Below are 12179 nucleotides of genomic sequence, written 5' to 3'. Positions count from 1 at the left end.
ATCTCAATTCATTCTGTATTATACAGAAGCTTCTGCTTCTGATGAATTTATATTAATTGACATACTCTCTGCAACACTAGATAGCATGGCCACTTCAACTCTGAACAGCCAGTCTGTTCTGATGGTGGAGATGGAGACACATATACAGCATGTACTTGATAGTATTCTGGATGCTCAGTCAAAGAAGACCCAGATGCAGTATAAGTTGTGCCAGAAGAAGTAGAAAGTAGATATCTGTATTATATATATTCTCTTGTTAATTCTTACTCTCTTCTGTTCTATTCTCATGCCATATAACATATCTGCATTGGTCTGACTGACACTCTTTGGCTTCTACTTGCTAGCATTTCTGCCAGACAAAGAGCTTCCAGAATAAAGAGCTAATAACAGAGCAGAAGCTGCTCTGGTTTCTATCTGAATATATAGTTGGCTATCCAGCCAAAAGATTCTGCCATTCCTGTGACTGTACAAATAAGAATGAAGAGTCTGTTATGCAAACCCTGGGCCAATCATTTATCAAGATCTACAAGACTGCAATTGTCAATCTCTGAAGCTATTAACAGAGCTGTTGTACAAACCCTCATCTTCATTCAGTTGGCCAGGTCATTCAGGCTCTGCTTGAAACTCATTCAAGACAGAAGCATAAACACAAGAAGACAGAGTTTATAAATTACAGCACAGAAACCCTGCTGGATGAATATTATGAGAAGAATATTGTACAGCTGGTTGAGTACTGCTGGCAGAGCTGATCAGAGTTTAAAAAAGATTAGTTAGTAAAGTCACATCTCTACACTGCAGTGGACTTTCTAATGAGCTACAGCATGCTTCTCCACAGTGAATTCCACCATACAGCACAGCTGGCTGATCTCTTTACTCTAGAGCTGATAAATGAAGACCCAATCTCTTGCTTCTCTATAATTTTGATTATGGGAAATGGCAAGACTAACCAGATAAGCCAGATTGAGTATATTATAGTGATGCATTATTGTAATCTCTTGCTCTGCATCATGGCACAGACAGTCTTTTATCTCTTCTACCAATAAAATATTGTACAAGAGCCACTATTCCAGTTCCACAACCATCAGAACTAGTACCAGCTGCACCTGATCAAGAGAGATGATGTGAGAAAGCCTCTGTTATACAAGATCCAGCTGGACTGGATTTAATACATCTACAGTGGAACAGAGCTTTCTGGTCTGAAGAAGATTCATGCTGAGCAAGCTGCTGAAGTCAGACATGCAGAGTAGATTAAGATTAGTAAGAGTCAGATCTGCCATGCTGGAAGATGAAACAGTAATGCTCTTAGCTAGTGCTATCTGACTAACATCTTCAGAAAGTTTGTATGGGCCATAACTAGCTTTGACTCCCACACACCTGAGAACTTCTATCTGCTACAGGCCAGAGTGTCTGTGCCTGAGTCACTAAAGTGCACTGTCTGGCTCTAGATTGACAACTAAATGCAGTGGTTTGAGTTATATAATACTCAGAACTTCAACTCCTGTTTCCAGAGACCAGAGCTGAGAAGATTTTCAGATCAGAGTAGTTCTTGAAACCAGCTTAAAGAATCTTCTGCTGTGCAGCTAGATAGAAATAATCTGACTGCTCAAGAATTTTTACATCTACTTTATCATCTCTATACAGTTCTTCTACAGAACTCTGTTATTCTTCAGTCTCTCTTCTCTAGCTACTCCCTGTGGACCAGCTCTGTGTTTATAAGAAAGAATTATCATTAGTTTGCAGAGGCAGTTCAGGTGGCCAATATCTATAAAGAGAAGCTATACAAAATACAGCTGCAGCAGACAGTGCTTATGATGACAGATCAGCTGTATATTATACAGCAGAATCTGGATGTGGTCTGTAATCATTTACATACTGCTCTGGAAACAGAACTATAAAAAATTAATAATTAGTTAGAAGTACTGACCAGTGGACAGATTTCTTTTCTTGTACAAGTATTTTCTACTGGTCAAAGAATAATGACAGCAGCTGCTGTCTTTAAAGATAAAGATGAAGAGAGAGACAGTAGTTCTACAGTATTCAGAGAAGTATAAGCTCCAGTCTGTTTATTAGAGATAGCTTCAGCCTCTGCTAGTGTCTCTGTTCCAGCCATATACCAGCTTTCTTATATAATCACTACAGTTCCAGATCTGTGGCAGAAATGGACAGTTAGTCTGAAGAATAGCTCTTCAGTACAGAGTCTAGATATCTTGTACAGAGCAAAATGACAGCCAGATAATATAGAGAGAATGTTCTACAGCAGAAGAAAGATGATTATTGATTATATTAACAGACAGAGACAGGGGAGTGCCAGTGGCAGTGCTACTGTAGAGGAACTAGAGCTTGTACAGCAGTATGGGAAGCTTAGTTTGAACAAACTATTCAGAATACTACAAGTAAAAAAGAAACTGCTCTAATTCTTATTATAGCAAACCCTGTCCATCATATCCAGCACAGCCCATCATATAATAGAAAGATAAAGAAGAAGAGATGCTGAATACATAATAATAGTTTGCTTGACTTTATCTCTTAGAGCTACTGGTTCTGAACACTGTGTAAAAATACAAATCATGTTCAGATACTGTACACAGAATCTGTATAACTAGATAAGAGCAGTTGAGAAAAATCACAAAGAAAAGAAAGAAAGCAGACAAGCCAGAAAAGAAAGTTCATGCATATCTAGTTTAAGATAATAGAATTACTCTGAGAGTCATTCTCTGGCTTCTCAGACTTCTCAATCTCATACAGAAAGATCAACAGTGGATCTTCAGAGTGGGGCAGAGAAGAATTGATTTCAACATAAATAAGATTATTTGCTGTTCTACTTTCAAGAAGAAGAATTGGATGAACAGAAGACAGTTCCAGACTAGCTCTACTGTCTGATATATATGGATGACCAGCAGCTCTGTACAAACTTGATTCTCTGTTATTATATCTCACTGCAGATTCTGGCCTGCCATGCAGAGAGCAACAGAATATATAGTCTGATCATTTGCAGTTTCTGTATACATCTTCAAAGTAACTGTACATATGGTGGTATAATAAAAATGAAGTTATAAGCTCCATCTCTGTGCATCTATTACAGATACTGCTTCAGTACAAAGTTCTTCTGTGTGACTGAATCAGAATTACATTAATGTACAACTGATAGTGTATGTTAATCTGATAGAGAAAGATTTATTTAAGAATAAACTTTATATTTCTTTCTGATTGAGCAAGCAGTCACTATAATTAAGAGAAGTGAATGTACAGAGCCAGCTGATTCTGTTCAATAAAAAGACAGAGTAGTTAATTATCAGTTTGGGCCCAGACAGCAGCTTCAGCAAGGTTCTGCTCTATCTGATCAGAGTAAGAAGGGGTCCATCAAACAAGCACTCTATATTAACAAGTCAGCATCTTCTTCTCACATTCCACTAACATACAGGGCTGTACAGACATTTTCTTTCTTAGATTTGTGAGGGGGAGAAGAGAGAGAGACAAGTAAAGATCTTAGTGACAGAAAATATTATAGTGACACAAAATTATAAAATTATTCTGTAAGTCAGTCAGCTTGCTATTATATGATTGATGAATGATGACTGATGCATAATCTACAGAAAGACTCATGAGAGAAGCAAAATAATAGTAGCAATGAAGACTCTGATGAACAGACTTAGAGTAAAAGAAAGAGAGAAGAAAAGAGAAGAGAAGAGAAGAAAAGAAAGAAAGAAAAAGAAAATCTGTTGTTAAGATAATACTTAATCTACTGTTTACTGATTCTGATACTACCTGCCATACAGTATATCAGTATGATGTATATAAATAAACAGAGCATCAGGACAGCATTACAGCTACATCAGACACTGATACTGAGCAGTACTGCTACACACACTCTCTGCCCCATATAAGATAGAGAATAGTATAATCATACTATATAGGCATCTAGCTATCTACAGAACCTATATTTGGCTGCTCTACAGGATCTTCTCTGAGATCTCCAGCTGCTGACCTGAGCTATTACAGATGGTCAGTTAGTTGTCTGGTGGGTGCACCCCAATACTGCTGTTCCAGCCATACAGCACTGTCTGAAAGACCTCTGTAATAAAGAACTCTCACTGGTCCAAATGGCTGACTCAGCACCACTCTCTGTACCAGCTAGTATGCAACCACCAAGATAACCATACAATGCCAACCCCCCAGAAAACCAGGTTATTTTTGTGGTCTTGCTGACTAACCCCCTGTCTAACCAGGTTACATGGGGCGCCTGGGTAGTAACCCGCCGCAACCTGCCACCCCGCTAACTAACATTTCCCATCCACCCAACTTTTACCACCCAATGACCGCAATTTCAAAATCCAACCCCTTAACCTTCCAATCATGATAAAATGGTCAATGAAGCCGCAATTGAGCAACCAATACGGAGTAACGAATTTAGAATCTCAAGAAGCTCCAAATTATAGATATACAGCTTTAAAATATAGAGTCAATAAAACTGTAAGGATTCACCTACAAACCCCTTACACTGATGAACAACATTTGCAAGGGCTGGGAGTCGCTCACAAGATGTTGGGAGTGAATGTGTACTTTGTGAAATACTAAGTTATATACTCCATAGAAGAGAAGAAATAAATCCATAATCAAAGATACACGCTGATTTATACTAATTTGGCAGAATTCAATGTATTTCTGGTACAGAAGTAATTACGAGCATGGCAAAGACTAACACACTTCTGCAAAGTAGTAGTAATAAGTAAATTTACCTTTATGCATATAATGTTAGAAATTCAAGATCAAGCCTAATGGTAGGTAATTAAGCTTGAAATCTCATTCCAGTACCAATAATCAATCTAAACAAACTTGAAGAACACTTGGCTACCAGGAACTTGAGAATCATTGAAGATCTAGCCACTAACACTAGATTCAACACACCATTCTATCACTGCTTCTAATAAGATTGTCATGATATGTAACCACTGCTAAACAAATGAACCTCCTAGACTTACCAATTGTGTGCTTCAACACTTTGATTAAAAAGTGAACTCCTTCCGGAAAACTTCCACATCCATGCCATTGACTACCATGTCACTAAGGTCTCTTCGACCCATTTGATTAAAAACTCGTCTCAGAGTATCATATAGGTTTGTACTCTGATTATGCGTACTATGGGAGTCCGCGATTTCATCTTCAGAGAATGGGAAAGACTCCCCGCGGTCAACCGCTTGATGCATGGCCAATGCCCCCAGGAGGTGTTGAGCAGCCTCAGGGTAACATCCAATATTAATACAAGAGACACCAAGATTATACCTTGCGCGGACAAAATTTGGACGGATAGTAAGGGCTTTTTCATACGCCTCGATAGCCTCCTCTGATCTGCCAGAATTCGCCAGAGTTGCCCCAAGACGATTCCATAAAAGGTGCAGTTGTTCCTGTTGATTTGATGTACCCGACTCGTTGGATGCTAAAGCCGCAGAAAAGCAATCGACGGCTTTATCGTATTCTTCGGCGCCATAGAACAGAACACCAAGGCCAACCTGAACGTCGGGGTCCATATGTTCCCCCTGCGGAGAGAGCTGGGCTGCCCGAATAAAAAGATCTGTGACTTTTTCTTGAAGCAAATGTCGATCAGTGAAGCCCATTTCGGTGTCCGGGGTAATATCTTTCGGATTGATGATTTGAGGGTATTTCACGGAAAGCCATATTTCCAGCGTCCTGTACGCTGTAGAGTCGTACCCCTCATTCGTATATGAAACAGCAAGGCCCATACGAGCATCTAGATTACTAGGATCCAGTTTTAAAGCTTGTTCATATGCACGTATGGCCGGGCTCTCTTTCTCATTTTGCGCCTGGGCGGAGCCTAACATGGTCCATGCTTCGACGTGTTTAGGATCTTTCTGCACAGCAGCCTCGAATGCCAGGACAGCGAGAGAGAGGTTATCACCTTCTCTCATCATTCGAATCCCTTCTTCGAAAGGGTTTGGGATCAGCCGGTAACTGTTTTCCTCCTCGAAAAGGTAGTCACCGAGCTGCGGGTCCCTAAAGCTGTGCGTGTTGAGGCTGCCGTCAAAATTATCCCATTCACCGAATTCGCCTAGATGCATGTTCTCAAAATTGACTTCTTCATTGACCATTCGCCTGCGCTCTGCAGTCTCAGCTTGAATCCCGTTCCAAATACTTTCAAAATGACCAAATTCGTCCGTTTCAGCGGGAACTGACCTGTCCAAATCATCAAGCTCAGCTTCCATTGCCGCGGTTGCTTCTTCGTCCAGAGCTTTTTCTCCTGCAGCATCTATTTCTGCAAACTGGGCTTCCCAGTTCTTATCATCAAGTTCTACCATCCTCCCTTTACCCTTGTCCTCTTGCGCTGAGGATTGTTGGTGAATCGCCATATGCCCATATGATGAGCCCATCATAGGCATATAGTTACCTCCAACGCCTCGGTATCCCATTCCCCTTTGCGGATGATACGATGACAGCACTGCGGGAGTTGATGTGACGGGGCTTGCGGTTCTTTGTGGACTACTCTGGTGCGAAAAATGTGCAAACTCTTTGGCAGAGAATCCAATTCCTTGCATCAACTGTGATTTTGGACCCGGAAAAGCGGGGTCCATTCTTGCGTTTTTGACTGTGTCAAATTCCGCAGCCCAACCTGAGGATCCAGTCCTCGGAGGACCAGCTTGGAAATTCTCAAGTTCCAGTCGCATCTGTTCCATGGAAAACGGGTGTGTCGCAGCCGGAGGAATTTGATCTTCTTGTTGCAAAAACTCATCCATCATCTAAAATAGCAGTAGTATTGAATGTTAGTTTCCCAGCTTGCATTACAGGCAGCGAGAAGCACGAACTTGGTCTTGGCCAACCATGATACTTTGTGAGCGCATGCCTTCTTGGAGTCCGCCCAGGCTTCTACCAACAAGTCGATCTCTTTGAAGGGAAGTATCATTTTGAACATGTTTTGTAAACTGTGTCAGCGGGTTGCCGGCAGCTGAGCACCCCGCGCCACCAAGAAAGGACATTCTATCGATATGGGGATATAAGGGAGAAAATAGTGAAAAAAATAAATAACCACAATGTTCCACAAATGACAACCTGTTGTGATGATATACAAGTAAGAGTCAGTTTTGCTTTTCACATCAGTTTCTAATCAAACTTAGAAGGACCCAAATGAGAATGGGGGTGTTTTGATACCTCGGATGTTGTTGATTGCACCACATCCACAAGCTCGGTAGACATTTAAAGTTAGTGAGTTAGCTTAGTAAGCTCCTCCAGGCCTTTGCCCAGCCAAGAACAAGAGGCCAGCTTTGGCTGGTGACAACCAGAATCATTCGTTACTAGCGCGCAAAGACTTCTCGGCCAGAAATAAATTTTAGCGGGATGGATTCCTCAGGGCGCCGTATAGGAGTGGCCTGGAATCCCAATACCCCGTACTCCGTACCTCCGTAGACCTTACGAAATTTTGACCAGACTTTCAGAGGAATCCCCTTTTCCAGCAACTCTTTCTCCCAGTTCCTTTTTGCTTGTTCTACCTTCGTTATTAGACACATTCATTTGAAATGTATTAATCTTCAATGTTGGCCTGTGGCATCTATGATATTGAGTTTTAAAAAGGCTCTGTCTGCTTAACTATTAAGAAACAATGAACCCCTGGAAAAGGATGACCAGTGAGCTACTTTTGCCATGATATTAACTGTGATGTCGACAGAATCAGCTTATTGTATATTAAACTGCAGGGTTTCCAGACTCTTTGTCGGACGAAATATTATCGCCCTTGAAAACATATAAATACTCCAGCATTGATAAATCGTTCATATCTCGATATATCTTGAAGCACTATGTTATTCTCCTATCCCAAAGCCTACATCTCCTCTAGCTAATGGGATTGATTGCTAGTGGAATGCTTTTGTTGAGTTGCTTCCCCTATGGCTCGCGCCAAATATGGTTACATTGATTGGGTTTATGTTCATTATTGGAAACCTGCTTGTGCTTGAAGTCTTTGTACCAGACTTGGTTGGGCCAGTGTGTTCTCCATATTCTTATCCTCATCTAATAATTCTCACACCACAATATCTGCTAAGTTGTCACTTGTTATGATAGGCACCACCGTGGGTTTACTACAGTTTTGCGCTTGGGCTTTGGATGTGAGCTGCACTTAAACCCCATTTGCAATTTAGAGCTCCATTTAATTGCTTTTAGGTACTCCACAATGGACAATGTGGACGGCAAGCAGGCAAGGAGGACCGGTACCTCTAGTGGGCTTGGTGAACTCTTTGAGTATGTGTTAGTCACTTTTTGTTTAGGAATGAGACACTAATACATAAATGTCCCAGCCATGGAATTGATTCATTAAACTGCACACTAGCTAGCCTCCTGGAGGCCGCAGCCATGGGTCAAGGGTCCTCAAAGATCGGTGCATTTACTACACTAATTCCTTGCTTGCCCATGTTCTTCTCAACGTGGGAGACATATCATACTCATACATTATATTTGGGTTATTTCAATGGTCCAACCGAAGGCTTGATTATTGCCACCCTGGTTATGATCGCGGCAGGTTATTATGGCCCCGAAATTTATTCTAGTTCCTTATCTGAATGCTTTGGCCATCGAGAAGTTTTGGCCGACTATAGTTTCTTGGATCTCTGGGTGGTCGTCCTCTTGGGGTCTTTTTTGATTGCACACCTTCCCGCATGCATCCTCAATGTTATTCGGTCTCGGAAACGCAGAAACCTCCCTATTTTGCCCGTGTTCCTGGAATGGACCCCAATCGTTGTTTCCTCAATCTCGACCATTGCCTGGCTCTATTCGCCACACTCGACCCTCCTAAGAGAAAACCATCTTGTGCTCTTCGCGGTTACCATGTCTTTTGTTTTCGGCCGTATGACGACAAAAATAATACTGGCTCATTTAACCCGTCAATCGTTCCCATTTTGGACTATGCTCATGGCTCCTTTGTTAGGAGGCGCTTTTCTGGGGAATTTACCGAGGTTTGGCTTGCCTATGGTAAACAAAGATTTTGAGGCTTGGTACTTGCGTGCCTACTTGGTCATCGCCTTCGTGACATATATGCACTGGGCTTTCTTTGTTATTCATCGAATCACGACTTTCTTGGATATCAATTGCCTGACAATCAGAAAAGATTCGCTAGCAGCATCTAAAGGGTTATACCAACAGATCAGCGAAGGGACCCGAGATATTTTGGACAGTCAATTTGACCTAGAAAGTGGCAGACTGAAGAATCACTAAGTCGACACTTATTGAGCATTATGCGCATAAAAGTGTACCTTGGTTACGGGCCTTTTCAGTACCATTATTTTGTCATGAAGTTTGGTCAATCACTTTACAAGAGTCAAGGGTCCTTGTCCATGCTCTACTCCATCCATTTATATTGGGGTAGTCCAGACATGTATGAAGTTGATACGGTAGTTTAGACTTTGTGCCTTAATCAATATATACGGAAACCTGATATTAGAACACAGTATGGTTTTAATACTCCTCAATTTTTATGAACTTAACAGGGGAATATTTGCAACTCGGTTCCCAACCTTTAGTTTGACTGTTGTGAAGGGAATCCTGATCTGGAGTAATTGCGTTAAGGATGAATGTTCGAGCATTCCCATGGCCTCAGACGGTGGTTGAAGAAGACTCCATGCAATGGAGATATGAAAACAACCTGGATGCTCTCCTACCACATGGGGAACATTTATATCCCTGCCTTGATTTCTATTTGTGGCCTGATGACAGGTTTCATACAGGGATGATTGATGAAAAATCGAAAGGGATTTATTCGAGATCTGTAGCAAGCAACGCAGAGCATCAGATGGTGAACAGCCAACACGCAAGACAAGAAACCATCGTGTCCTCTCGAAGTTGGGCTCCCAGCCCACCCCATCAATATGAACATAAAACCTGGGTGATACGTAGTCAGCAACCTCTGAACAAATCAACAATGCCATTGGTAAATGTGCACATACGCCTCGATTCCAGAACCATGAATTTCATCTCTAAGAATGTGACTGAACACTGGATGCTCTTCACTTTTCAATGCCACAGGATGTGATAAACTAACATGAAGTGGTAGCCGCACACCAAGATTGTTGCATAGTAGGCTATGGATTTCAATTTGGCCTCGGAGCTGAACTTGATATTGAGAAATTATTGTAGAAAGAACGGCTAACTCTGTGGTTGGTGGATACCCTACTCTGCGGTTAAGATCAAAAAGCTATGGAAATTGCAAAGGACCAACTAACATTCTAAGTAGATATGGGTCGGCCAGCTACCAACACTGTGTGGGGTTGTACGCTGTCTTCCCTCATGAATGTCGGGGTCATCCTCAATGCTTGCTCGGGTTGAAGCAGAATACAGATGATGCAACTCTGCAGGGAATGATGGTAAAGGTGAGGAGACAATAGAAACATTCTTGTTTGATGACCCTACAGAATGCAAAAGGGTCCTAGTCTCAGGGTATATTGCTGACACTGTTGAGTCACTTTCGGAATCTGGATCAGAATATTCCACAAAGATCTCCATGAGAGTGTAGTAGTATTTTCCTTCAACACTAGGTCCTGGTACCTTTACACATCGTCTGCTAGAATTTTCAGGTTAACAAGCCAGCACAAGCAATACAAGCCAGTAGGTTGACTTATAGTAGGAAAGCAACTCCATGGCTGTAACAATCTGGGACCAAGCAAAAATATTGATTGATTGATTGATTGATTGATTATGTCATCCACCATCCCAGCTGCTTTGTAAGCAGCTATGCAGGTGTGACCTCATGTGATCACCAGCTCAGTCACATGCTCTGAATACAAAATAAACAAACACAATAACAAACAAACTAAACAAATACAATAACACAAGTACAGATTTTTCATCCTATTCTCATAACATTAAAAAGCAGTATACATCAATATCAAGAAATAAAATATATATAGAAAATATAGATTAATCCCTAGTGCCATTTTAACTGATACTGTGAGGACCTATGACTCTTTTGGCTGAGCTGGTAGACTGGTAGAAGGTTATTCCAGGGTAAAGCCTTAAATCTTAAGTAGAAGATTTACTAAAGAAATAAATGTTTATCTGACACAGAAGCTTATTGTGTATATATAATGAGTCCTCACCCTGAACTCTCTTTCTAGAGCCTGTTTTAATATTTTTGTTATTATAACTATTTACAGAGTATGAAGGTGTGAAATAAAAGTTCCCAGAAACTCTATTATATTTCAATGTATTGCAGTTACAAATTTGATGGAGCAGCAAGTATCTTCTATTATTGTTACAAACATAGGCCTAGACCAACCAAGCATCAGACAATATCAGATGCTATTTAGAGGTACATATATGACCCCAACTTTGAACATATAAAAATCACATAATTTACACAGATCATGAGAATCTCAGTATTTAGTTTTCTAGTTAGAGAACTTTTATATTCTATACACAACTCTCTCTTATCAATTGCAGATATCAGATCTACTTAGCTCTTTTATACTTCAAATTCTGGAAAAGTTTATATAATTTACAGCTGGTTCTTCTAACATTCTGAACACTTCAACATATAATTATCTAAGTTAGTATGATACCACTAAGACCCACAAGATAAACTATAATAACACTTCATATTGCAAACTCAATAAAGATAGATATTAATATAAAGGAAATAAATATTAATAAAGATACTATACCAGTAAAGTCATCATATTAGAAAAACTAGTTATAGATTATGTAGATTTTTCCAGAAAGAGGTATAAAGAAGTTAAGTAGATTCAATACCTATAACTAATAGAAGAAAGTTGTATGTAGAATGTAGAAATTCCCTAACTAAAAGACTGAATGCTGAGATTTCTATAATCTGTGTAAATTGTGTGTTTCTTATATATTCACAGTTGGGGTCATGTGAGTACCTCTGAACATCTAATATTATTCAATACTTGGTTGGTCTAGATCTATATTTGTAACACTATTTCCCTCTTCAGAGATCTCAAACTCTAAAGTATAGAGCTATTAAAGTAGTTTTTTGTATATTATTATAGCTTCTCTATTATTGATGAAGTATTATAGATTCTTGAATGTGCAAGCTTCTGTATTACTACTGCTTATTTATATGGATATCTTATATACATGTTGCTACTGGTTGCAGTAGATATTCTTTATTATAGAACAATAATTATTTTATTACAAAAGTTCAGCATTTTATTATATACTTATTTCTT

General features: G+C 40.0%; 3 protein-coding genes across 3 annotated transcripts; 1 reads left to right on the top strand and 2 right to left on the bottom strand.

Moving 5' to 3' along the window:
• Window positions 1-4846: 4846 nt before the first annotated feature.
• PEX5 (Peroxisomal membrane signal receptor PTS1) lies at window positions 4847-7089 on the bottom strand. Its single transcript, XM_066124227.1, has 2 exons — window positions 6816-7089; window positions 4847-6749 (listed from the first exon to the last, which is right to left on the bottom strand). Exons 1-2 carry the CDS (start codon window positions 6984-6986, stop codon window positions 5004-5006), a joined length of 1917 nt encoding a protein of 638 aa, XP_065980306.1. The 5' UTR covers window positions 6987-7089; the 3' UTR covers window positions 4847-5003.
• Window positions 7090-7448: 359 nt separating this feature from the next.
• Window positions 7449-9262, top strand: D8B26_003673 (uncharacterized protein). Its single transcript, XM_003071843.2, has 6 exons — window positions 7449-7631; window positions 7701-7804; window positions 7861-7986; window positions 8065-8108; window positions 8164-8241; window positions 8298-9262. Exons 1-6 carry the CDS (start codon window positions 7607-7609, stop codon window positions 9208-9210), a joined length of 1290 nt encoding a protein of 429 aa, XP_003071889.1. The 5' UTR covers window positions 7449-7606; the 3' UTR covers window positions 9211-9262.
• A 645-nt stretch (window positions 9263-9907) lies between these two features.
• On the bottom strand, window positions 9908-10494 carry USB1 (poly(U)-specific 3'-to-5' RNA exonuclease; the record flags this gene model as incomplete). The annotated part of the gene is made up of 2 exons (XM_066124226.1): window positions 9908-10161; window positions 10215-10494. The coding sequence occupies 2 exons, from the start codon at window positions 10492-10494 to the stop codon at window positions 9908-9910; spliced, it is 534 nt and encodes a 177-aa protein (XP_065980305.1).
• Window positions 10495-12179: the final 1685 nt, after the last annotated feature.

The sequence above is a fragment of the Coccidioides posadasii genome, chromosome 2 (assembly GCF_018416015.2).
Source record: "Coccidioides posadasii str. Silveira chromosome 2, complete sequence".
In the NCBI taxonomy this organism is placed as follows: domain Eukaryota; kingdom Fungi; phylum Ascomycota; class Eurotiomycetes; order Onygenales; family Onygenaceae; genus Coccidioides; species Coccidioides posadasii.
This window is presented reverse-complemented; position numbering and strand designations above follow the sequence as displayed.

Coding starts and splice junctions, on each gene's coding strand:
- PEX5 (XM_066124227.1), bottom strand. CDS start 6,986: ATGTCCTTTCTTGGTGGCGCGGGGTGCTCAGCTGCCGGCAACCCGCTG. Junction 6,750..6,815: donor TCATGGTTGGCCAAGACCAA/GTTCGTGCTTCT, acceptor CTGCTATTTTAG/ATGATGGATGAGTTTTTGCA.
- D8B26_003673 (XM_003071843.2), top strand. CDS start 7,607: ATGAACCCCTGGAAAAGGATGACCA. Junction 7,805..7,860: donor GATATATCTTGAAGCACTAT/GTTATTCTCCTA, acceptor ATTGATTGCTAG/TGGAATGCTTTTGTTGAGTT. Junction 8,242..8,297: donor GGGCTTGGTGAACTCTTTGA/GTATGTGTTAGT, acceptor TAAATGTCCCAG/CCATGGAATTGATTCATTAA.